The sequence below is a fragment of the Psammomys obesus genome, unplaced genomic scaffold (genome assembly GCF_907164565.1).
Source record: "Psammomys obesus unplaced genomic scaffold, mPsaObe1.curated_primary_1811, whole genome shotgun sequence".
In the NCBI taxonomy this organism is placed as follows: Eukaryota; Metazoa; Chordata; class Mammalia; order Rodentia; family Muridae; genus Psammomys; species Psammomys obesus.
Genome location: NW_026596034.1, coordinates 20,984,968 through 21,010,806, shown reverse-complemented (window position 1 = coordinate 21,010,806; position 25,839 = coordinate 20,984,968). Strand labels below are relative to the sequence as shown.

Sequence of the window (25,839 nt, the reverse complement as noted above, 5' to 3'; positions counted from 1 at the left end):
AATAAGTTTTCTTAACTAAGAAGCCATCTCTCCAGTACCTGTTTGTTTGTTGGGGAGGTTTATGAATATGTGTGGGTTTGTTCACATGAGTGCAGCGTCCTGCGGAGTCCAGCAGAGGGCATCAAATCCCCTGGACTGGTGTTCTAAGCGTTTGTGGGCCCCTCCCTACTGTATGGGTATAGGGGTGCTAGAAACTGAACTTTGGATCCTCTAGGAACCATCCCTGCTCTTGGCTGCTGAGACATCTCTCCTGCCTCTTTGGTTTGTTTCTGAGAGGAAGTCTCACTATTTCCTCCAGCTTGTCTTGAATTCATGGTCTCTAGAAATTCTTGTGTCTCAGCTTGCCAGATAGCTGGGCTTCCCAGCATGCTCCTAGTTCTATGAAAGTTCTATGTAATTGTTTGGAGAATTGCTAATCTGTTCGTTATGGTGGCTGCATCATTTTCTGTTCCTACCAGTGGTATGTGTGGTCCCAATTTTTCATAATCTCACTGGTCTTCTTGATAGGGCCTTATTCTATAGAACTCAATATGTAGCCGAGGCTAGCCTAGGACCTCATGGCCATACTTTAGCCTCAACCTCTGAGTGCCTGATCATATGTATGTATGTATATACACACATATATATGTATATATATACATACATATATATGTATATTTATAAATTATATATATACTTTGTCCAGTTCTGCTTTTCTTAATTTTGTTATCCTTGCAAGGATGAAATGGTTTTGATTTGCATTTTCTTTATACATAATGACACTGAGTATCTTTTCATGAGTTTGTCCAAGGTTTTTCACTCTTAAAATTCTCTTTTGTAGGCCTTCTTTCCTTCCTTCCTTCCTTCCTTCCTTCCTTCCTTCCTTCCTTCCTTCCTTCCTTCTTTCCTTCCTTCCTCTTTCTTTCTTTCTTTCTTTCTTTCTTTCTTTCTTTCTTTCTTTCTTTCTTTCTCTCTCTCTCTCCCTCCCTCCCTCCCTCCCTCCCTCCCTCTCTTTCTTTCTTTCTTTCTTTCTTTCTTTCTTTCTTTCTTTCTTTCTTTCCTTCACTTTGAGATTCTCCTGCCTCATCCTCCTCAGTGCTTGGGACTATAAATATTTGTCACCATGCCCTTCTTGGCACTGTCTTCTTTTAATTTTAATTTTTTGAGACAAGTTCTCACACTGACCTCTGGCTATCCTAGAGTCTCTAAGTATCTCATATTGGCTTGCAAAGCAGTGGTCTCTTGAGTGCTGGGTGGGGTAACAGGTACAAGCCACTACCACACCCAAATTTTTTTTTTTTTTTTTGTGATATTAGTAGACCCCTGTCCCAGAACTAGGTATGAAGACAAGGCTGACTTTAAACTAGTGGTTCTCAAATTGTGGATTGCGACCCCCAGTTGTGAGGTCTTGTATCAGATCTTTGCATTACGATTCATAATGGTAGCAAAACTACAGTTATAAAGTAGCAACAAAATAATTTTATGGTTGAGGGTCGTGACAACATAAAGAACTGTATTAAAGGTTGCAGCATTAGGAAAGTTGGGAACAACTGGTTCAAGGCTTAAACTGAGGCAATACTCCTGCCGATGCATCCTGAGTGAAAAATTATAGGCACCCTATCTGTGTCTAATCTTTTATGATTACAAATTTCCTCTGCAAATATTTATGATACATGTTATGTTTTCATATACACAAATATAATATGTTTATAAAATGGCACATACACATTTTAATAACTTATTATTTTGCAGACATCACTTAGTTCATTGCTTAGTCCAAACACACACGTAAACATGTAATCATATGCTTTACATGTCTTCTTGCCAAGAAATAAGAAGGTGATTTTTCTTGTTTCAACTTCTGTTACATGATTGGTGTTCCTTAAATGTTCAGTGGCCTTTAGCCATCATATTTCAAAGCTAATTGGTCCTCTAGAGCTCATGTGAAGGTCTGTAGCTTAGGTAATATTTCTCAGCTATCAACTCAGTACTGGGGAGAAATGGCCAGCTGTATCTAGAGGGACCTTTATTGCCAATCTCTGTAGGTCTTCCTTCTTGGCTATCTAAACTGTCTAGATAAGAGTTGAGGTCTTGGGCCAGGCACTGTGGCACATGTCTGTAATCCCAGCACTCTGGGAGGGAGAGACAGGCAGATATCTGTGAGTTCGAGGCCAGCCTGGTCTACAAATCAGATTCAGGACAACCAAGGCTACACAGAGAAACCCTGTCTCAGGAAAAATAAAAGAGTTGCAGTCTTAGCTTTCATGATCTCTTGCGAAAGAAGCCTGGGACTCTCTACATTTAATAAGCAAACTTTCACCTAATTCACCCTAATTTTCAGCAAGGTACCCTGGCTTGCCCCTTACTGTGCCTAGTCATCTCTGTTTAAGAGATGCCTACCCCCAATGCCAGTGATGCTTCATAGCTTGCCATGCTAGTCTGATGACCTGAGTTTGAGTTCGGATCCCCACAATCCACATATAAGACAGACATACCAGGAGCACAGGTGTCTGTAATCCTGGCATGACCCTAAAGCCTTCTACTGGAAATGGGAGGTGCAGACAGGAGAACTGGCCAGAAGCTGTTGAGCCGTGTAGCCTGGTGTTCGCATTAGCGAACAATGAAAGAAATTTTGTCTCAAACAAGGTGGAAAGTGAGGTCTAACCCCTGAGGTTGACCTGGACATTTGTGTTGTGGGCCGAGCACCTGAACTCTCACACACATCTCCTAGATAAATGATATTTATTTATTTGGTTTTTCGAGACAGGGTTTCTCTGTAGCTCTGGCTATCCTGGATTCGCTTTATAGACCAGGCTGGCTTCGAACTCACAGAGAGCTGCCTGCCTCTGCCCCCCTGAGTGCTGGGGTTAAAGGCATGCGCCGCCACACCTGGCGTAAATGATTTTTTTTTAAAGGGACCCTCTTGAACCTCTTTTACTTGGACCCGCTATCACGGGCCACATTCCCACCACAACGGTGAAGACAGCGGCCGAGCTTATTGAGAAGTGCCTCACAGGCCGGCAGCAATGTCCACACCAAGTGCGTGCACACATATCACTGTTATTCCCTGCAAGATGCTGCACAGGAATCTAGCAGCTGTGCCACACATAAGCAGGTTCAGAGAGGTTCCTCCGTCTTGCTCCTGGAGCAGGAGAGAATGGACAGAATTTGTTCCCGAGGCCCCAGTCCTGCACCGTGGAGAAGGTAGATGCTGACACCAGGAAAAGGCTGACGCTTCTGGTCTTTGGCAGTCCCTCCGACCTGCAGGCCATTCAGCAGTGGGCATGAATTTGAAAATACCATCTTTTCTGCCATGCTGTAATATTTTCAATAAACCTGGAGATAATACTCTCTCTCTCAAAGACTACAACTTGTCTTAAGGGGTATGGAAGAGGATCCAGGGATCCTTTAATACTTTTTCAAAGCTTTTAATGGATCGCCTTGTAGTTTTCCTGCTGTCACCCCTACTTCTAGCCTTTTCTGGCCCCCCTGAGCCTTTGGTTCTGATATGTAATCTGGGCTGCATTTCAGCCTTTCCCACTGGCAGCTTGGAGCTCTGTTCTCTTAGAGGTGCTGTATCAGTTACTGCTGTCCAGCTTCCAGTATTTCGCTGTCATTGTCTCCTTTCCCATTCTTTGTCTCTGTGGTTTCATGGGCTCCTGTAGCTGCCCTTTCAGCAGGAGTTTAAGAGAGAGTTGTTTGCCTTCAAATTCTAAAAAGGCTGTTGTTACATTTATTCTTGGTGTGGCGGGACTCTGGTGCGTGTTTTTGGAGGTCAGAGGACCACTTGCAAGAATTGGTTCTCTTCATTCACCTTGTGGGTCACAGGAACTAAACAGAAGTGACCCACTTGGTGGCAAGTACCTCTACCCACCCAGCATCCCTGTCCTCAATTCTTAGCATATTGCTTAACTTACAGTCAGTCAAATAATTTAAGTATTGAAGCTATTGTCCTTTCATCTTTGGAAAAAGTCTGAATCTGTGTTTTGTTTTACTCAGTGAATATTTGCGTGCTCTTGGACAAGCCACTTCTACTCTGGTACTTTTGTCTCTGCTTGTGTAAAACAGGAATGATTATAACACCTCATCCAGTACCTTCCCCAGGGCCCGGAGCAGAGAAAGCTCTGTATTCAGAGTGCTGAAAGGTTCAATGTCAAAGTGACAATTCTTAGAAAGTCAGTGTTTTACTTAAGCTTAAAATTAGTCTTCACACTTGAATGACAAATTGGCCTATAATTAATGCCTCCAGGGCAAAATTTGTGTTTCATCTAGCTTGATACTTAGAGGTAGCAAAATCTTTTCTTAGCCAAGATAGGAAACTAGAATTAGTTGCCAAGGACCTACTGTGTGCTCATGCCCCTTCCTACGCCAGGCCACTGGGTCCCAAATTGACACAGAGGTTGTTCCTCTGGCATAGAATTGGCCTGTCTCAGGGTGCCCAGGGCGGGAAGGCACACACACGCACCCTGTTTTGTCTCACACAGCTGTAGTCAGGTCCAGTTTGTACCAGGCACAGTGCCTGGTAGTAGGCAGAATTAGCCGATCTTTATTACATTTATTTATTCAGCGTGTGTAGCGGGGTGGGCATGTGGCGGTCAGAGGGCCAATTCGAGGGACTAGGTTCTTTGCATCATGTGGGTCTCGGGATCAAACTCGGGTCATTAAGTTTGGTGGCAAGCGCCTTTACCCATCGAGCCAACTCACCCTTCAGAATAGCCTATCTCTGTTTTAAAGATTTATTTTCTGTATTTATGTGTCCGTGTGTCTGTGTGCGTGTTTGGGAGGATATGAGCACGTGAATGCAGGTGCCAGCCAAGGCCTGAAGAGGATGTCGAATTCTCTGTGAGCCACAGGAACGCGCTTTACCAATCATCTCTCTAGCCCCAGTCCTAGTTTTCACTGGGAAGTCCTCCAGAATACCTGCTGACGATCCCACTTTCTCTAAATCAGACTCTGAAGCTGCGGGCGGAGAAGGCAGCTGTGACTTCTTGGTCAGCCTTTCCCCCCTTTCCCCCTCTCCCGCTCCACTAGGCCTTTCCTTGCCAGGGCAGCCAGAGACCACCCGGATGCCAGGCGGGATGCCCAGCAGGTGAGGGCGTGGCGGGGGCGTGACTAAGGCTCTCCGCCGGCTCCGCCCAGCCCGCAACGCCCTCCTCTCCCCGACGACCCCCGCCCCCAGCCCTCAGGGCCCCGCCCCTCCCCGCGCCGGCCGCAGTCTCCGCCCCCTCCGGGCCGGCGCGCGGCTCCCGCCTCCTTCCCTCGGCGCCCGCTCCCGCCTCCCTCCCTTTCCGCTGCCGAGGCGGCGGGAGCCGAGCCCCAGCGGACCGAGCCGCGGGAGCAGAGGCGGCAGCGGCGGCGGCGGCGGCGGGGCAGTCAGGCGCCGGCGATGCGGCGGCCGCTCTGAGCCCGCCCGCTCCAGGCGCCGGGGGAACCGGCCGCGCGGGGCGGCAGCATGCGGGGCGGCGAGGAGCTGGACGGCTTCGAGGGCGAGGCCTCGAGCACCTCCATGATCTCGGGCGCCAGCAGCCCGTACCAGCCCACCACCGAGCCGGTGAGCCAGCGCCGCGGGCTGGCCGGCCTGCGCTGCGACCCCGACTACCTGCGCGGAGCGCTCGGCCGCCTCAAGGTCGCCCAAGTGGTAGGTGCCGGGCGGGGCTCCAGGTACGGGCGGGCGGGTCGGCGGCCTAGCCCGCGCCTTCCTTCCCCGCACCCGGCCACGGGGGACAGGCCCGGCGGGCCAGAGCCAGGTCCGGGCTGCGCGGCCCCCGCCCCACGCACCCTGTACTCCAAGGTCCTCGGGCTGTGGTCCCTGCCCCTCTGGGGACCACGCCCTCGGCCAGAGGCTGCCCTGTGCGGCTCCGAAGCCTCAGGGGTGCCAGGTTCTTGCACACCTGCTCCGGGGCCTACCTGTTCCCTCCCCGCTTCATCGGCGAGGTTGGTGCGCAGAGCCGGTTGCGAGGGCCGTGCTATCCCCCTAACTACTACTGTGCTTAGCAACTTGTAGCAGGTTTTCCGGTTCGCGAAACCCCCAGACGGTCCTCTGCTAACCGAGGCTGGGGGCTGTGGCATGGTTTCCTCCCTGGCGCCTAGCAGGGTGCCCAGCAGATGGTGGACGCTCAATAAATATTTGTTGAATGGAGGCATGTAGCCCAGATGCAGTGGGGGAGTCCAGATTACCCACAAAGCCTCCAGTCTTTACTGCGGACGGACGTTTGCTTCCTCCTTAGCATCCCGTAGTCCTCGACTCAGCACTGGTGGCTTGTTGGGACTGCCCAATTGGTACCCAGAGTTAAGTCACTCTGGGAGGGCGGCCAGTTTGGGAGGTAGCAGATACGGGAGAACTTTCTGTTGGACTTAGGCATCATAGAGCACATTTTTTAGGATCCACAATTTTTTTTTTTTTTTCTTAACCCCCAGAGTGTTTGGTTCAGGGACTTGTGGATTCTGTTGCTGTTTTGTGGTTTTGTAGCAGGTCTGTCTGGGTAGTGGTTTAACTCTATTGTGGAAAGGGCATGGTCCAGCTGAGAAAAACCTTTGTATCCCTCCTCCTCCCTGTCACAGGTAGCCTTCCACTGGGGCCTCAAAACTTTATAGACTTCTCAGCCAGACAGAAGCTGTTTGCACAGAACTGCAACATACTTGCGCTTTCTTTCCAGGAGCATTGGTCCAATTGTGCTTATTAGCTGAGTGCATCTATTAACCTTTCTTGGGAGAAATATCATGTGTGAACACTGTTTAAATAAAAGTCCCCGTGTTTGGAGGGTTTTCTCTGTGGGTGGAAGGCTTGGTCTTCTGCTACATAGTTTTGAAGGGCTTTAATGAGAAATAAGTGGGGTAGAAGTTATCTATCTTTAAATTTTAAACCGATCTTAATCCAGTAATCTGGAATGTTCTCAAGGATGTATTTTGTTTCTGTGTTAGGTGTTGCTGCTAGCAAAGAGAATGTAGGTGTGTGGAGAAGTATGTAATCCTCTTTTTAAAAGAGGCAGCTAGCTAGCTAATGTTTGAGAACAGTGCAGATAATCAAAAGGGCAGGGCTGAACATGGAGCCTGGTGGACTACGAGGCCTAGTAAGGACCTTGCTTATTTTACTCAGTAGGCCTTCGGAAGTAGATAGAACTTGCTTCTGGTGAACTCTTAACTTGCCCCGCAGAACGGAGACGGAGTGGTTTGTGTTGAGTGTTGCTTATCAGCTCACTGCTTGGACTTTGCCATCTCCATGAGTAGGAGCAGGAGCAGGAGCCAACCATGTCTACCCCTCTAGAAAGGTGGTGTGGTTGTGTGGTAGGACTTGCTTTTCATGTGGTAGGTCTTTAGGGGCCAGCCTTTAAAATGTGCACTGGCAAGTGAAGGAAAGGCCCCTTGAATGACGTGGCAGTCAGATGGCCCCACGCCTTTGGCTTCTCAGCTTTGCTAAACGTTAGGGCTTTTAGGGCGACCCACCTTCCCTCAAGAAAACAGATTCCAAGAAATTAGACTTTAAACTTAAACTGGAAAACAAACAAGACCTTATGAGGGTGCTTCTAGGATGTGCACGGCTCAGACGCCAACCAGGGAGAAGAGCAAGTACTAATTCTTTGACGTCAGTAAAATTTGCCTTCTAAAAGGCGTAGTATGTGTAGACACGACCTGTAGAGCCTTGCTTTTCCCACACTGGGTCCAGCATTGCTAACCGCCCTAGGCCTCTACACAATCGGGAGACTCAGACCTTCTGCCACTTAATTAGGTTTTAATAGGATTCCCCAGGCGATCCTCATGCGCATATTGACTTAGTGTCACACTGGAGGCTGGAGAGATGGCTTGCTAATTAGGATCCATTGTTATTCTTACAGAGGACTTGGGTTCAGTTCCTAGCACCCAGGGCTGGTTCCCACAGCTGCTTGTAAGTCTAGCTCTAGGGGATCTGATGCCATCTCCTGGCCTCAGTGCTACATTGGTGTCATATACTCATGCAGACCCACATAAATTAAAAAAAATAAATAAATCTTAAAAAAAAAAATTCCAGAAAACTGGTAGTGGGCTACTAGGACTTGTCTCTGTCGATGGGCAGAAGACTTCCTCCCTTAAAAGAGGGAGGGAGTAAACTTTACCCTAGGCCTTTGATTTTGAAATCTCTAAACCCGCCCTAACTCTTTGCTCAGTAATAATAGCATATGAGGGAAAATGACTTGATTGAGCGTTTTAGGAATTGTAAGAATTAAGGAGTTAGCTGGGTGCAGTGGTGAACACCTGTAATCTCAGCACTGGGAGGCAGAGGCAGGCAGATCTTTGTGAGTTTGAGGGCCGCCTGGTACCAAGAGAATCCAGGACAGCCAAGGTTACACAGAGAAACCTTGTCTCCAAAAAACAAAAACAAACAAACAAACAAAGAATTAATAGCTTAAAGTAACCTGAGGTGCTTTCTTAGCTGATTCAGAAGCAACTATGAGTATTTGCATTTCAGGGTTGGATATTGTAACGTTTTTTACTTGGCAGTTTGTAACCTCAAGCCAGTCAACACAGTCGGTGATTGTTTTATTGTACTCTTGAGCTGTGTGGGATGTGATGGTAAAACAGACAAAAAACCCAACCTGGATTTTTGCTAAAGCCAAACGGGAACACAAAGAAACTATATGTAGCATAAAACGCCACATTTACACAGCTTCAACTCTGATAAACCCTGGCTGTAGCTACTGCTTGGAGCCTATGTCTCAGATCCCACACTTACACTAGAAGGTCTGGGCCAGTTGAGGTTTAGTTGCCATAGACTCTGGTGTCCTCTCTTTTGGGGAGCTGGTCTAAAGACCAGGCACCAGGGCTGGGGAGATAGCTGGCAGTAGAACCTTGCCTCACAAGTCTGAGGATGTGTTTAGTTCTTAGCACGCATGTAAAAAGCTGAGTATGGTAGCCTGTGCTTGTAAACCCAGCACCGGAGAGGCAGAGACAGGCAAACTGGAGCTTGCTGTCGGCCTTGATGGGCAAGCTCTAGCTCTCAGTGAACGTACCTGTGGAGGTCAGAGGCTGACTCTGGAGTTGGTTCTCTCCTCTACCCTTATGTGGGCTCCCAGGATGGAACGAAGATCATCAGGCTTGCATCATCAGGTAGAAAGCACCTTTACTTACTGATCCGTATCACCAGGCCCAGGCTCACCCTTTCTAATAAATGCTGACAGGAAACTTGAACAAAAAGGGAACTTCATTCTGGAATAGACTGACTGTGAGCTAACTTCCTACCTGATGCAAAGGAACAAATGCTTTCCCCAGGGGGTCAGGCAGTGATGGCTGCTCTTCATTCATATTTAACACATACCAAAAGCTCTAACTGGTGCAAACAAGGATGGATGGATGGAAGGATGGATGATGGATGGGTAGGTGGATGGATGAATGGGGTGATTGGGTGGATAGGGTCAGTGGGTGTGGATGGATGGGTGTTGGGGTGGGTGGATATAGACTGGAACTTATGTGTAGGTGGCATGAACAACTCTGTAGATAATTATCTGGCAAGACGCTAGAATTAATAAGTGAATTGACAAGGTTATCATATGTAAGATCAACATGTAAAAATCAACCATATTTCTGTATTCTAGCAATACATTACTAGAAATTCAAATTAGAAAAGCCTGGTGTAGGAGTTGGAGCAATGGGTCAGTGGTTAAGAACGCTGAATGCTCTTCTTTAGGACCCGGTTCGATTCCTAGAATCCACATGACAGTTCACGTATGCCTGGTTTAGTGGCTCACACCTGTAAGCCCAATATTTGGAGGCTGAGATGGGAAAGTTACCATAAGTTTGATGCTAGCCTGTACTGAAGAATAAAACTGTCCAACTGTCTTACCAGAAAGAATAAGGAGGAAGAAAAAGAGGAGGAAAAGAAGAAGAAGAAAAGAAAAATAATAAAACAGTTGCTAGCTCTGAAAAGAATGAAATACTTGGAAATCTATCAAAATATGTAGATGTTCACTCTGAAAACTATAAATCACTGGAGAAAGAAATTATAGGTGACCTACATAAATGGACAGACACTGCATAATGGCTGAAAGATGTAGTCTTAACACATTCCAAAAACTCAGCAAGGTTTTTTTCTTTGTTTTGTTTTTTTGGTTTTTTAGAGACAGGGTTTCTCTGTGTAGCCCTGGCTGTTCTGGCCCGGGTGGCCTCAAACTCAGAGGTCTACCTGCCTCTGCCTCCCCGAGTGCTGGGATTAAAGGCTTGTGCCAGCACCACCGGGCTCGGCAAAATTTTTATGTAGAGAAAAGCTGGATCTAGAATTCATGTGGAAAGTCAGTGGCTCCACAGGTGTGGCTGGGAGAGGTGTTTGAGTGTTGGGCAGGGTGGGAGGAAGTTTCCTCAGGGAATGGACTTTGTGTCTCTTATCAGTCACGAGTCTTAGGAGTTACTTTTCAAGTCTCACCACTGCAGATCTGCAAAGCCCTGGGCTCATTGTCACTCCTGTTTGAGAATCCTGTGGTCCGAATGCTACTTCCCCATCCCCGTGATCTAATGCTAATTGTTAAGCAGAACAGAGCCTTAGCAGGGTGAGGTACTCACTTCTCAGCACCGGGCAGTCTGAGGCAAGAGAATAAGGAGTTTGAGGATAGCCTGGGCTAAAAAAAAAATATTGAAAAGATTAAGGTTTAGGAAGTCCTGAGAGCTTAGTCCTCAGGGATGGTGTCAGTATCTTTGTAAGAACGGATAAAGGTTGCCCTCTCCATTTTATGTGGGTGCACAGAAGATGCCAACTGTAGGAAATGGGCTGTCACCAGAAGCAAAATCTGCTGATGCCTTCATCTAGGACTTTGCTAGTTCCAGAGCAGTAAGCAATACATTCTTACTGTTTTTATCTTAGCCAGTCTAGGGTACTTTGTTATAGTAATATGATTAGACTAAGACAGCTTTATCTTTCTTTCTCTGGGTCAGAGAAACGGGTGGCTGAGGCCGTGAGTGGCAGGGAGACATTTTTTGCTATATATTACCCTGTGTGAAGATTGTTCAGTCAGCAAAGCACTTGCGTGCAGGCGTGGAAGCTTGAGTTTTAAATGGCTCCCCAGAAGCCACTTAAAAACAAAATGAAATAAAAACCGGGGTGTGGTGCTGTGCACTGGTAATCCCGGCACTCAGGAGGTGCTCATCCCTGGGGCTCCCTGACTTGCCAGCCTAATCTGCAGGTTTCGGGCCAGTGAGAGACCCTCAGAAACTATGTGGGCAGTGTGGAAGGAATGACACCCCAGGTTGACCTCTGGCCTCCACACACAAATGCACACACATCTACACAAATATGAGTAGCTGTTGGCATACAGCTCCACACAAACATTTAAAAACTAACTGGCACCAGCTCTACCACAGTGCAGATCAATTTTAAAGCTGACATATCAGCCATAATCTGTAGTTTTCCCTTTACCCTCCTTTTTAATTTGACGGCCCTTGGGGAGAATGACGTGGATAATACTGAACACTTGAACAAACTTGAAGCTTACATTTTTTTTTCAATACATTTTCTTGAAAGGTGCGGTGGCTCACACCTTTAATTCTAGCACTCAGGAGGTAGAGGCAGGCAGATCTGAGTTTGAGACCAGCCAGGTCTACATAGCAAGTTCCAGGGTGGCCAAGGGCTACAAGAACAAAATACATTTTCCTATAAAATTATAGCTGGTGCTACTTAAGCTAATGGAAAACTTGTATTTGAAAGGAATCTTATCCTTTAAATTATATATATATCTACATATACTTAATCTACCTATTTATCATCTATCCTTTTGGTTTGTTTTATTTATTTATTTATTTATTTATTTATTTATTTATTTATATATTTTTTTTTGAGACAGTCCTTCCTAGACTTGCTTTGTAGAACAGGTTGGTGTTGAACTCACAGCCATCTACTGCCTCTGCCTCCCTGAGTGCTGGGATCACAGGGATGGGCCACCATGCTTGGCTAATAATAATAAAAACTCTGTAACTTTATTTAAGTGATTTGTTTTGTTTTGGTGCTAGGATTAAAGGTGTTCACCACCATGTCCAGCAAACTAACTTTAGAGGCTATTAGAAAAAAAAAAAATCATCATCTTAGTGTGAAAGACTCAGATGGACAGAATCTTAGAAAGTGAGTGTGTGTGTGTGTGTGTGTGTGTGTGTAGGTAAGGCTTACCAATGTGGCTAGTTTGGTTAGAGTTTGCTCTGGGATCTCCTCTGCCCTCTCTTTTTCCCTTCCTAGTGCAGGGATCACAGGTGGATTGCCCGCCCACCTGGCATTTACATGGTAGGCAAGCCACTCTACCCTGCTCTGGCTGGCATTTACATGTTAAGGACCCAAACTCTAGTCCGCATGCTTGCCTTTTACCCACTGACCCATTGTCCCCGTCCTGGGATTTTTGTTTCTGAAAGGTTGCTAAGCACCTCAGGAGCAAGTCGGCAGTGCTGGTTTCTAGGGTTTTCATTGTTTTCTTGTTAGTTTGACCACATCGTAAACGTCCTCATGGGTAGCCTGGACGCTTCTTTTGAATTGTTGTTACTGGTTTTGCTGTAGTTAAATTTCCAGGGGTGCAGTTACTACGTCCATCGAAGGGCAGTTTCTAAACATTGCAAAACCAGGCTTGTTTAACACGTCTCATAACATATGTGAGGTCTCTGTGTGTCCCTGGTCTCCACTGTGCTTATCCACACAGACAGAGACTGGCAGCGGTGAGGCCTGCAAGTCCTTATGGCTTCCCCGGGTTGCCAGGCGCCATCAATTCTTTCATGACAGCCCTGGAGGAGCTGTGTTCCTAACTAGACATGCCTACAGTTCTCAGTCCCCGGAGGAGGAACAAGGGTGGGCTTTGTGAGCACCTTCTCTCTCCCCAGGTGCGTCCCTCTCCTGCTCAAATGACTGCGGCTGTATGGTTGGAGTATGTCGCCAAAGTTGATGTGTTCCGGCTTTTGTTTCTTAGCGCCATAGTGTGGGGAGGTGGAGTCTGGTGGGGAGTGTTTGGATCCTGGGTGCAGAACACCATGAATAGGTTACTGCTTCTTTCCAGTGAGATCTCTGCTCAGAGACTAGATTAGTTTCTGTGAGAACTGGTTGTTGCAAAGAGAAGCTACATACTGCCCCCCACCCCATCTCCTACACAAGTCTGCTTATCCCTTCTTCCCACCAGGATGGTAGCATGAGGGGTTAAAGTCAGAATGAGGGGCTGAACACTAATTATATTTTCAGGTCTAGTATGATATAAACCAAAGCATAATGAGGTACTTCCCCCCCCCCCCCCCCCCCCCCCGCTTTGACTGGAGTTTTTCTAATATTGATTATTTTGTGTTGATAGGGAGGGAGCCTTGGTTCTTTGTTATTGACTTGGAGGTGTGTTAGGGGTAGAGCTCAGGGCCTCATGCATTTGCTAAGGGAATAAGGCTGAGCTACAGCCCTGCCCTTCCTCAGCATTTTGATTCGCATCCTTCTACCTCAGGCTTGGCACTTGGGGTTTACTACTCTGCCGTTATTCCCTCTGTGAAAACTGCCCTGTTGGCTCTGTTCTTCAGATTACTGCTTGAGAGCCCTTCTCCTCCCTCCTGGCCCCTGAGGACAGCCCCACTCCGTGTCCCCACTCAACCTGCTGAAATCCTTGTCAGCTCTATGAGAATAAGTTTTTGTTTTAAGTGTTTTGTTGTGGTCCTGGTGCCTGGCACATCATGAGGCACTGGATAAGCAGATAGATATACATATTTGTGTGATGAGAGAGAGAGAGAGAAAAAAAAAACCTGAGGATTATTACTCAGCATAGCTTATAAGGTCAAGGTATTTAAAAACAAGGAATTTGTAAGGGGAAATTAATGTATCTTCATAAACTGCCAGACTGTGTTTTAAGTGGAAACTTAGGGAGAAAGCATGGAAATAAATGCATTCTAATGGCTTTTTCTTTTTCAAACGTTTTTTGTGAAGAGTGTCTACTGCTCCTGGGAAACTGAAGCTTTTGCTTAGAAGACAGATTTTTGTAAAAGTGGGGGAAACCATAGGAAGCTTTGCCAAGCTGTTTGCTTAGAGAAGTGTAAAATGAAAACCAGAGCTCCTGTAATTATTATTGGAGTTGTCTGCTTTCTGATAACTGTGTTTAGAAAGGGAGCTTCAAATGCCAGGCTGGGGTCCTTTGGTACCCCTTGGGGTTGAGTGGATGCTTGCAGCCAAAATTGAAGGTTCAGAGTCATGATGGCTCTTAGAAAACCTTCTTATTAAAAGCAAAAAATTAGCTCCAGCGGCCTGGGGAGTGCCATAGGCAGTGATATAGTCCAGAGTTTGTCTCAGGAGGCTGGAGTTGTGGCTCAGTGGTACAGTGCTTTCCTAACATGAGCAAGGCCCTGGCTTCCATTCTTAGTGACATACGCACATGCACAAATACATATGCATGCCCTTCACAGGTGTGAAGGGACCATTAACAAACACCTAAGATTGTCGGAGGTTCACCACACTATGGCTAGTTCTGCGTAATTTCTTTACTGCCATCTCAGTTTGATGATGGGGCCCAATAGAAGCCTTCATTTTTGTGGTTTTCCATTGATTCCAGTGTAGCTATGAAAAACAGTGTAAGGCTCAAAGATTTCAGTGCCAGTGGGAAAGACAGAGAGGTGTGGAGGGAGGGAGGGAAGGAGAGAGAGAGAGAAGCAAGCAAGCTGGCAAGTTAGCCAGACCTGGGCCAAGGGCTCTTCTTGCAGAAACCTTTCATCTGTGCACACCCAGGGGTTTGTGAATGTGTATTACTTGAGAGTTAGACCTGTGTGTTGTGGCAGAAGCAGCTCAGGTGGTAAGGGCTTGCTTGTCACACAAGCTGGATGGCCTGAGTTCAATTCTAGGGTTTTACTTTGAAGGAAAGACTGAAATTTTGAAAGCTGTCCTGTGACCTCTAGAATGAGAGCTATGGCACACACACACACACGGAGCAACAGTAAACAATATAACTTCAAAAGAATTTTATAATCTAGTTGCTCTTATGGGCATCAGGGGTCAAATCCCAGGCCTCCTGCATGCCAGGCCAGTGCTTTACAGTTGAGGTCCATATCCAGTCCACTATCTTTGCCTCCTTAAAGCTCCACTGAGATTGCTGGTAAGGAGGACAAGGGAAAACAGACTCCATTAACCTCCCTGTCCTTGATGGCCAGAGAATCAGGGACCTCTGGAGCCTAAACCTCAGCCTAAATCCTGCCGTTACACACTTTCCATGCCTTTTCTGAATTGAGATTGTTAGTTTTAAAGATTTTTTTTTTTTTTTAAGATGGTGGTTACAAAATATAGGCAGTTCTATTAGCGAGGAAACCAGTAAGATGTTATTTCCCACGTCTTCTTCCACAAGTGAATTATCATAGATGGTGAGACCACTCTGGCTTTTTGTCAGAAATCATTTTCAGTTAAACAAATTAGCTACATACAATCTAACCAATCATAAAGTAGCTCCAAGTGCAAGTTCCATAGAACTGGATAATTTAGAAACTCAATTCTGACAAGATTTAGTTTTTCATTTCAAAACTGTGTCAGTTTTGTCCTGAGATATTGTGAGGGCTATGCTTTTACCCATACTCATTAGGCTCTTCAGATTCCATCCATCCCTTGTCTCTTTCCTCCAGCCTGAAGCATTGCCCCTACATAGCTTGTCTGCTGGACTAGCATCCTTCATGGTCTTGAGCTCCCCACTATAGATTTTCTGTTTATCCCTGGTCACTTTAATTCATAAGTTAGATGCTCACTGCTGTGCATAAGCCTGTGCCCTTAGAGCCTTAGCCTGACCTTGTTGGGCCTGAGTAACCTGAGGGAGACCTAAACAGTCAGGAGTCCAGATGAGTGGTTATCTGCCACCAGAGTTCCACCAAAGGCTGAGCAGAAGGAGCCAGGCCTGGCACTCAGCTGTGGGCAGTGCTTGGTAAACGTTAGCCATTATTGTGACCTCCATGGCTCCTGCCTCAACCGACCCAGTTCTGACCTAGCTTCTTTTCCTTTCAAGTTCCCTCTGTATAAAGTTCCTAGTTCCTGCTCAGTGGCATTAGTGACACACTGCTGCTGAATGTCCCCCATCCCAACCTGTCAGGCCTGCAGGTGAATGGGTGAGGCAGGGACCTGTATCTTCAGAAATTTCTGCCAGCTCTCCAGGCCCAGCCCTCCCCTACTGGTTTTCATTTCTTGACTGATGACCTGTATCCTGTGATGTCCTATGATAAAGCACTAGCTTGAATTGTATATTTCTTTCTCTCTCTGTTGGTAGCTGGGCTTTCTGGACAATAAAGTGTACCCATGATTTGCTGGTGAGTTATGCACAGCCACATGGCAGAGGTAGCATTTTTTCTGTTCATTGTCCTTATGGGGAACCCCTGACTGCTTGGCAAGTTTCGTCTCCTCGGTTGTTAAAAGTCTGAAAAAGTCCCAAGTCCAGGAAGAAAAGATATACCTGATTCATGCTGACCCCAGCAGCATGATACCATATGTTCAGGGTGACTCTACAGTTAGAATCGCTGAGTCACAGGAGCAGCTGTGTGTGCCCCTTCCTGTGTGTGCTTACGGGTGAGGAATCTGGCTCCCCCCCCCCTTGCCAGATGTGGGACAGTTGGGTAAATTTTGATAGGGCCCTTGCACCATACAAGGCATGTGCTCTACTCTCCCACCCATCTAAACCTCCCAGCCTCCTCCTTATCTTAATTATCCATGATATGATTGTGGGGAAGACTGATGAATTACAGTCTTGGGTATTTTTAGCATAGTAGCTTAGGAAGCACCATACATGAGAGGTCAAGTCTTGTCTGTGATGTTCTGTGTAAAGGGCTGGCATTGAACTAGCCCAGTAGAGGACTGCCTTGGATGTGAATGTCTAGGAACAGGGAGCGTGGAAGGTTCCAGGGTTTGGACTGCAGTAACTCCTTGCTATTTGTAGGCAGATTTTACTTTTTTTTTTTTTTCCCTCTTCTATGCTAGTAAAGCAAAAGCATACTAGTGAGGCAGAAAACATCTATATTCCTCATAGAATATGTTTGTGGAATTGAAGCTGGGGAAATGAATAAATTGTTGTCCATGGCTGTGTGTGGGTCTTGAAGTGTGGGCTGGTGGGCTGGGGAGGAGGTTTTGGTAGTATAGCCAGGGTGGTCCTACACATGTCCCCTGTGTCACCTTCACTACATATCTGGGAAAGCCTCAGCTGTCGGTCTGGACTCTGGAGGCCCAAGGGCTGCTAGGCTAGGAGCCCACAAAGAATGAGTGATTGCCAGGAAGTCCCAGGGGAGTCCGTAGGACCAGGGGTTTGTCAAAACACCTATGTTCCATTTGTAGTTCCATAGGTAGCTTGCAGGATTTGTTTTGTTTTTAAATGACCAGATCAGCATAACTGAAGAGTTTTAAAAAAGGAAAAAAAAGAAAAGAAAATTTAACAAATGCAGAATCTAGCCAGACTGGTTCAGCTGTCTCATTCTCAACATCCTGCTGTAAGTAGCTATTGCTACTTACAATAAAATAAAAGTTGGGCATGTTGTGCATTACATGCTTCGTTTGCCTGAGGATGAAGGAAGGCTGAGGGCAGCTTGCATGCTCTGGTCACCCTGGCACTAGGTGGCATCTGCTGGGAGGAAGGGCTGCCTGTTGTCTCGAGGGGTTGTGCTTTTGTTTGCTTATTCCTTCTGAGACAGAGTCTCAGTATGTAGCTCAGGCTGGCCCCCAGTTCTAAATACTCCTGCCTCAGCACCCTGAGTATTGGGATTACAGACTTGCTATGCCTACCTTTCCCATCTGTTTTCCATTGGCTTACAGGTTCTGTAGGGAGCAGTGATGTCAAGCACTCTACCAACAGCTTGTTTCTTTGTCTGTTTTTCCTTTAGCAGCTTCTGTCTTACTTATCTAATAGGGAGATTTATTATACAGACATAGCTTGGGCATGGTGTTAAGCCAGGAAAGTAAGTTCTTAACTAAACAAAGATGTAAACTGTAGGTATCTTCCAGATATGCTATTTAAAACAGATTTATTTTGAATTAATAAACATCTGGCACCTTGCAGCATTTTCTTGGCTCTGTGCAGATGCTAGTGCATTCAGTTGACCACAGAATGTTCCTGTTGTTGAAATGAAAACATTCAGTGCCATCCCCTCCCCCCTTTTTGGGGAGACAGGGTCTTTCCATGTAATCCTGGAGCTTGTCAGGCTGGCCTGAAACTCAAGGAGATCCTCCTGCCTCTCTGCCTCCTCCTGAGTGCTGGGATTAAAGGTGTTTTTTCTGTTACTCTTTTTGTTGTTGTTTTTGTTTTTTATGTTTTTTTTTAAAGATTTGTTTATTTTTTATGTATATGAATGCTCTATATGCATGTACACCTGCATGCCAGAAGAGGGCATCAGATCCCAGTATAGATGGTCATGAGCCACCATGTTGTTGCTTGGAATTGAACTCAGGACCTCTCTAAGAGTAGACAGTGCTCTTAACCATTGAGCCATCTCTCTAGCCCCTTTCTGTTACTCTTAAACCTAAGTTGTGGGGTGGGATGTAGCTTAGTGGTAGAGCTCTTGCCTAGTGTGCACAAAGCACTGGGTTCAATCCCTGGTACCCTATCAAGAAATCCCTAAGTTATCAGAACATTTGTTGAAAAAAAATCAATGTTATGTCATAAGTAGTAGAGTGGGTATAAACAGATTATAAAATTTCCACTTGAGTGTGTATAAGGAGCTCCTTCCTTTCCTGCCGTGTTCCCCTCTATTTTGCTGTTTCCTAGGCTAGCCTTGAACTCTTGGACTCAAGCAATCCTGTCTCAGCCTCCCAAATAGTTGGAGCCCCAGGGGTTAACCCTACCTTTGTGGGTCACCAGGCTGTTTTGAGGTTACACTCAGTGTGGCTGGCCTGTGCTGCTCAGGTACACGCACACTTGTTGGTTACAGGCTTCAGTGGAGGAAACACTCACAGGGTCTTGTGGCAGGAGTTGAGCCACTGCTCATTCTTTCTGTAGGACTCATTTCTTCTCTCTGACTGCATGGTCAAGAGCACCATGTGTCTCCTGAGCTCCAGGGGCCCATATCTCCCTTCAGCACATTGGATGATGCATTTGATAGAGGTCTCAGCTCTGCCCATCTTTGCTCTGGTCTGAGGGCACAAGATACTTCATTCTCTGCCAGCCTGGCCAGCTTCTGGAAGATGTCCATCCCAGGCTTGTGTGGTGGAGGCTTCTGAGGACTGCTGTGGACTGAGAACGTAGAGGCAAGGCTAAGGGCCTGTGTCACTGTGGTGGTACTGATCGTCTTAGGTAGCTGAGGGCTGGCTACCATCAGCCTGAAAGTGTCTTGTGAGAGTATTAAGGATTGACGGAAGGTGCTGTTCTTAGGAAGGTGCCACTTGCTGTCAACCCAGCAGGGGAGAATGCTATGTTTTTAAGTGAGTGTAATGAACTCAGGGAGGATTCTGGGAAACCTTGCTGCCTTGGCTTGTTGCAGAAGGAGCACAGCCTTGCTCGGAATGCTGTATTAAGAGGCCCGTGGAGCAAAGCACGTTTGCAGCATGAGGCTTTGTTCAGTGGAGGGCAGTGTGCAGAGTGTGCCCCGCTCTCATATGTGTTTCCCATTTTACAGACAACTCTGAAAGCTCAGAGGAATGGAAGAGGAACGGTTAGGTAGAGTTTAGGCGTCCCAGTTTTTTAACTCTACCTGTAATGTGCCGTGATAGGTGATGCATTTTAAATGTTTGGCCCTGGCTGTCTGCCATCCCCCGCACTAACCTGCTCTTGGTGGCTAAATCCCAATGAGCACGAGGCCGGCTCTCTTTAGATCTGGCTGTGTCAAGTCAGAGTTGCCTGGCCAGCCTGGGTATGGGATCTACCCCTTCGTGTGTAACCTGTCAGGGTCAAGGTCCTGAGCATGACACATTGTGTGAGGAGTCACTCCTTCTGGGGTGAATGAATAAATGACAGGCTCCAGAAGGGGTGAGGGAATGTGTGGGTCACTGGCCTTACTGCTGCTGTCTTCCACACACCTCTTCAGCTTTGCTGCTCTCCAGCTCCTCCCAGGTACCTGCCTCACTCCAGCTGCCTTTGCTGCTTGCCTGACTGCTCATCCTCTGTGTTCTGGGCTCCCTAGGTTACTGCTTGAAGCCACTCCAGTTTCTCCTGTGCTGCTCCAGCCTCACATCTGGTGAAGCGTCTCTAGGGATCCGCGGCTGCACAGGGCTGACAAGGTTCCTTCATGTCAGGGGCCTCAGAGTCGAGCGAGTTTGTATTAGGAGTAGCACACTGTACCCAGCTATAAACCACATAGTAGGAAGACAGTCTCTCTCTCTCTCTCTCTCTTTTCCAAGACAGGGTTTCTGTGTGTAGCTTTGGCTGTTCTACACTTTTGCTAGACTAGGCTAGCCTTGAACTCATAGAGATCCACTTGCCTCTGCCTCCCTGAGTGCTGGGATTACAGGTGTGTGCGCCTGGCTGAAAACAACCTCTTAAAGGATTTGTGTCTTTAAAAAAATCAGGCTAATGTAGAAAAAGATGTTTTTAAAGTAAAAATGGCCAGTTTTCTCAGCTTTCAAGGATGGCCTCCTCAAGGCGTGTATTGTCTTAGCCTTATTCTTGTGTGCAGGTTACTGGGATGAGATACTACAGATACTGTGTTATAACTTATCCGTGGATATGACACAGCCTGAAAATAAATTTACATTATTTCTCTCAAGAACTCTCCATTGATAGCCTGGCCCAGTGGCACACACCTGTAATCACAGCACTCGGGTAGGCAGAGGCAGGCGGATCTCTGTGAGTTCAAGGCCAGCCTGGTATATAGAGTGAGTGAAGGACAGCCAAGGGCTACACAAGAGACGCTGCCACAAACAAACAAACTCTTTCTGTGGAGCTGGCTGGGGAGCTGGCTCTGTGGGTAATGTGCCTGCTGTGACTGCATTCACAGAGCAGCCAGGACACAGTAGCATACCTCTAACTCTGGGCCCGGGGACGGGTGGATTGCTAACTCATTGGCCACCTAGTCTAGCTGAGCTGATGGGAGACCCTTTCCCAAAAAATGAAGGGGAAGGATGATTGAGGAAAGACACTGGATGTGGATGGTGACCTCCACGTGTGCTGACCACACGTGTGCACTCATACATGAGCATACAGCCACACGAACACTTCCATACAACAGACACGCACACACAGAATTTCCTATTGAAATTCAGAATGTATGTAGCAGCGACCCCAGCTGTATGTATTGACTCTGTTTCACACATATATGTATATACTAATATGCATATATATATATATATATATATATATATATATATATATATATATATAATACAATTTCTCCTCTGGAGCTGGGCAGTGGTAGCACATGCCCTTAATCCCAGCACTTGGGAGGCAGAGGCAGGCAGAACTCTGAATTCAAGGCCAACCTGGTCTACAGAGTGAGTTCCAGGACAACCAAGGCTACACAGAGAAACCTTGATTGGAAAGCAATAAATAAATAATTTTTTTTTCTCCCACTGTGGTTTTTATCTTTCATTCTGTGGATTCCTTTGCGTGGAAGCTTTATGTCTTGATATAGTACTGATTCTCTATGTGAACTTGTGTTTGCTGAACTCTTGGTGTCTTAGTCAAGAAGCCATTAGCAAATCCAGTCTCATGAAGCTTCTACAGTCCCTCCTAAGGGTTTAATAGTGCTAGTTTATGCCGGGGCCTTTACCCCTCAGCATGTCTGCATTCTTGCTGATTGACTGTTTACTGGCTGAAAGCAATTATGAAAGAAAGAATGTTATTGTGTTTGTTAGCGTCCTCCCCTGTGGTAACTTCAGGGCCCTGTTGTATGCACATTTGAGATCGCTCTGTCTTAGCAAGTTGGGCCTTTTGTTGTAATGCAGCATCCCCTTTTCTTCATGGCAATTTTCAGTGTGAAGTGTTTTGTTTTGGTTTTTTTTGTCTGATGTTAAGAGAGTCAATAGAAAGCCTAGGACTCACGTTTATATAAATGCTAGCAGCATCTGGTCTCTTCACAGTTCCCTTTTGCTTCCCCAGATTCACAGAAAACGTACCACAGAGAGTTAAAATTTTGTACTTAGCTATCAGGCATATTTTTTTTAAAAAGGAGGATTATGAATTACTTACTCAGGTGTTTTAATTTGTATTTATTTATTGTTGTTTTTTTTTATTTGTATTTTTTTGAGACAAGGTCACTATGTAGCACTGTGCAGACCAGGCTGGCCTCAAGCTCATGGATTTCTGTCTGCCACTGCCTCCCTAGGGTGGTATTAAAGGTATGTGCCACCAAACCTGGCACTTGGACTTTTTTGAGATACGGTGTCATTGGGCCTCGTCTGGGCTCTACATGAGCTCTGAGACTTGTGCATATCTGTACACACTTGTGCATATCTGTAAAAAAAGAAACCATTTCTGAAGGGTCCCTTTCCGAGAGCTGTAGGCGCCTACATCTGCTGCTCAGTGCCTGGGGTCTGAATACAAGAAATGAGGGAATAGCGTCCTGACTTTTCTTGTCTGTGGATACTGGTGGGAAAATTGTCCCTGACTGCTGGCTTGGTCCTCTTAAACTTACTTCCAGATTCCTGCTCTGAAAACCTGTTCCCAGGCAGCAGTCAGTGGGGAGGCAGACTGCCGTTGGACATGCTTCATTAACTGAACTGGAATGTCCAAGTTGTGATAATTGGATCCTGTCTAATTTGTTTTTATTGTGTGTAATTGACAGTTTGTTGGCTTGCTTTGCCTTGTGGTGCTGTGATTTTTTTTTTGTTGATGTTGTTATTTTGTTTTTATAGTAAGCAAATGTTTTACATATCACTCTTGGATGGGTGTGGCTTGTGCTAGGAATCATGAAAAATAATATCTTAATAAGGCTGGAGTTTAATGTTAATATCTGTATATTAATGAATGGGTTTCCACGGTGAAAATCAAGCTTTCTAGAGAGGACTGGTGACCCCTCCCTGAGTCTCCCTACCAGAAACAATCTTGTTCCTGCTGTAAGTTCTGGAAGTGATGCAGATCATCAGGCCTGTTTTCACTTGGCTGCCCTGCCCTCCCCTGCCACATACTTTTGCTGCTGAATCTTTGAACCTTCAGCTCATGCAGGCCAGAGTTCAGTGGCTCCCAGGAGGCTGCTGGGGCCAGGTGCTTGTGACTTCTCCTGTTGGGTGTTTCAGATCTCCGATCCATAAATAGTGCAGGCGACAGGCCAGTTCTGCAGGTTTTCTCTAATGGTTTTTAGAAATGTCTGTGGCCTCACCTGAGCCTGTGCTTCGGGCTGACACTGATTATAACTCATTAGAGATGTCCTGTTACCTGTGGACATGGTTTAGTGGTTGTGTCATAGGTGTTCTGTTGGTTGCTGGATCAGCCATTGCTCAGCCGTCTTACTGTCGGGCAGAGCAGGGAAGCAGCTGGACATACTTCCAGGAACAGGGCACAGGTGGAGGCTCCCGTTGGTTCGAAGCAGGTGACTGGAGAGGAGCCAAGTCCCAGGGTGGTGTGTGCTGAGTGCTTTGAGGACTCAGAGAAGCCTGGAGCCACGGAAGGACATTCCCCAAAGGAGCCCTCAACTTTGTAACTCCTTTTAAATTTACTATGTTAAAGAAGTCTTATAAGTAATACCATTCAATTTTTAAAAAAAAGAAAAAGAAAAAATACCAGTAAGGCAGAAGACAGATTTCCTGGAACGTCACTAATCTTAGATGAGCACTTGGCTATCATGTGCAGAGCCTTTTGTCTATTTGTGTGTTTAGGCATGTGCTGGAGATAGGACCCTGGGCCTCAGTGCATGCTAAATATACATTCTATCACTGAGCTGTTGAAACTCCCTCAGTTTCAGCTGACCCTGCCAATCATTAATTCTGCGTCCACATGGCTTTGCTTTCCCCACAGCCTAAATATTATCATCTCACTTGGAGCCTTATAAATATGGCCTTATCCACTTAGTATGGGATTAATCCTTGTTACAAGGGTTGGCAATCCATTCCTCTTTCCTGCTGAGTAGCCATCTATTTGATGGCTTCACCATCACTTGCTTATCTATTTACTGAAGAGCATTTGGGTTGTCTGTAGATTTGGGTGGTCATGAATACTCGTATAACAGGTGTGTGTGGTTATAATTTTTATTTCTCTGGGGGTAATATTGAGGAGACAGCCAGGCCATATGCTATGAGTATGTTTACCTTCATGAGAAGCTACCAAACCGTTTCCAGAGGCTGCGCCGTTTTGCCTCCTTCTTAGCGTGAGTCACAGTCACCTGGAATCCTGGCCATCACCTGGTGCCTTTAGAGTTGGAGACACTGGAGTTAGCAGATTCGAAGAGCTGGATCGGTGGCTTGAACTTGCATTTCCCTCATGGTTGATCAGTGTTGGGGATGATGTGCTTATGTCACCTGCATTTTTTTTGGAGTAGGGACATGTGTCACTACATATGAGTGGCGGTCAGAAGCAGCATGCGAGCATCTCTCCTACCCTGTAGGTAATTAAAAAAAAACATTTTGGCTTTTTAAAATGTATTTTGTAAGAGTTTTGTCTGCGGGCACGTGTGTGTACTGCATGTGTGCCTGGTGCCTGCAGGAGTCAGGAGGCGGGAACTGGAGTTACAGACGGTTCTGAACCACATGTGTGAGCTGGGAACTGAACCTGCTCCTCTGCAGCCACCCAGCCATCTTGTGATATTTTAAAGCAGATCTCAGATGTTGTAACCCTAAGTGGACATGTCTGCCAGCTGAGAACCTTTCCAACAGCTGCAGTGTCTGTAGCACTCTTAAAGTAGTAACTCCTTCATGTCATCTACTAACTGACATATTCCTACTTTGTGCCTCTTAAGTACCATTTTGCTTTGTCTGAATTAGGATCCGAACAAGACCCATTTGTTTTTGTGTTTTGTTTTTTTTTTTTCTTGTTTGTTTGGTTTGTTTTTTGTTTTTTTAAAAGTTATTTTGACTGGGTGTGATGGCACATGCCCTTAATTCCAGCATTTATGCAGAGGCATGGCAGACTGGATCTTTGTGAGTTCAAGGCCAGCCTGATTTGCATAGTGAGTTTGGATCCCTTGGTTCTGGAATTGCAGGTGGTTTTTAGTGCCTACCTGATATGGGTACCGGACATTGAACCTGAGTGCTGTAAGAGCAGGAACCACTCCGTCATCTCTCCCGCCCCTATTTCTTAGTCGCCGGCTGTAGCAGCTCCCGTCTTTGGCATTGCATCAGGGGAGGGACAGCATAGGGGGCAGTTAGAAGACCACTTTGGGTTGGATCTCACTTCTGTGGAGCCACGGTCACTTGTTTGCTGCCCAGTGTCTGGGGAGTCTCACTGCACTTGGCGTCTGTGGCTTCAGATACGGGCCTTCACACTTGCAGAGCAAATGTCCCCCAGACACCTTGGTGCCAATCCTTCATTGATGAAATGCGGCCACTCATCAAGTGTATGTCCCACATATTGGTGATGGGTGGAGTCCCCTTCCTGCATGATTTTCCCCTGTTCTTCATTTGTCACCTCCTCTGACCTGGTAAACGCTAGGGCACGGAGAGCTGTGTGCATGCTCTCACTTGTGTGTGTCCCACTGCAGCCATGGCAACAGGCAGCAGTAACCGCTGTCTCATGCGTAGTGAGAACAATACTGACTATTCGATGACTGGTAGATTTTTTTAAGATCCCCGCAACCCTTTACATAAGGGCTTGCGCAGCCGTTGGTGGTCATGGCCCCGTTAGTTGTTTCACATGGGCATGAGAGCAGTTTCGTTTTCTTTTGTTTCTCTGTCTAGCCCTGGCTTCTGTGGAACTCGCTCTGTAGACCAGGCTGGCCTCAATCGCACAGAGAGGCCTGCCTCTGCATCCTGAGTGCTGGGATTAAAGGCTTTCACCACCATGCCTGGCGAGAGGAGGTTTGACATTATCTGTTGATATGTTTGGTTGTCACGCCTGTAAATAGATGGACAGTAGCACTCCTTCTGGGGCCAGG

At 46.4% G+C, this 25,839-nt stretch overlaps 1 protein-coding gene across 1 annotated transcript in view; it reads left to right on the top strand.

The window, feature by feature from the left end:
• Window positions 1-5,364: 5,364 nt before the first annotated feature.
• Cmtm4 (CKLF like MARVEL transmembrane domain containing 4) overlaps window positions 5,365-25,839 on the top strand; it is a 37,676-nt gene continuing 17,201 nt past the window's right edge. The window contains exon 1 of the mRNA XM_055620944.1: window positions 5,365-5,617. Within this exon, the coding sequence (XP_055476919.1) occupies window positions 5,432-5,617 (186 nt within the window). The 5' untranslated portion in view covers window positions 5,365-5,431. The remainder of the gene's footprint in view (window positions 5,618-25,839) is intronic.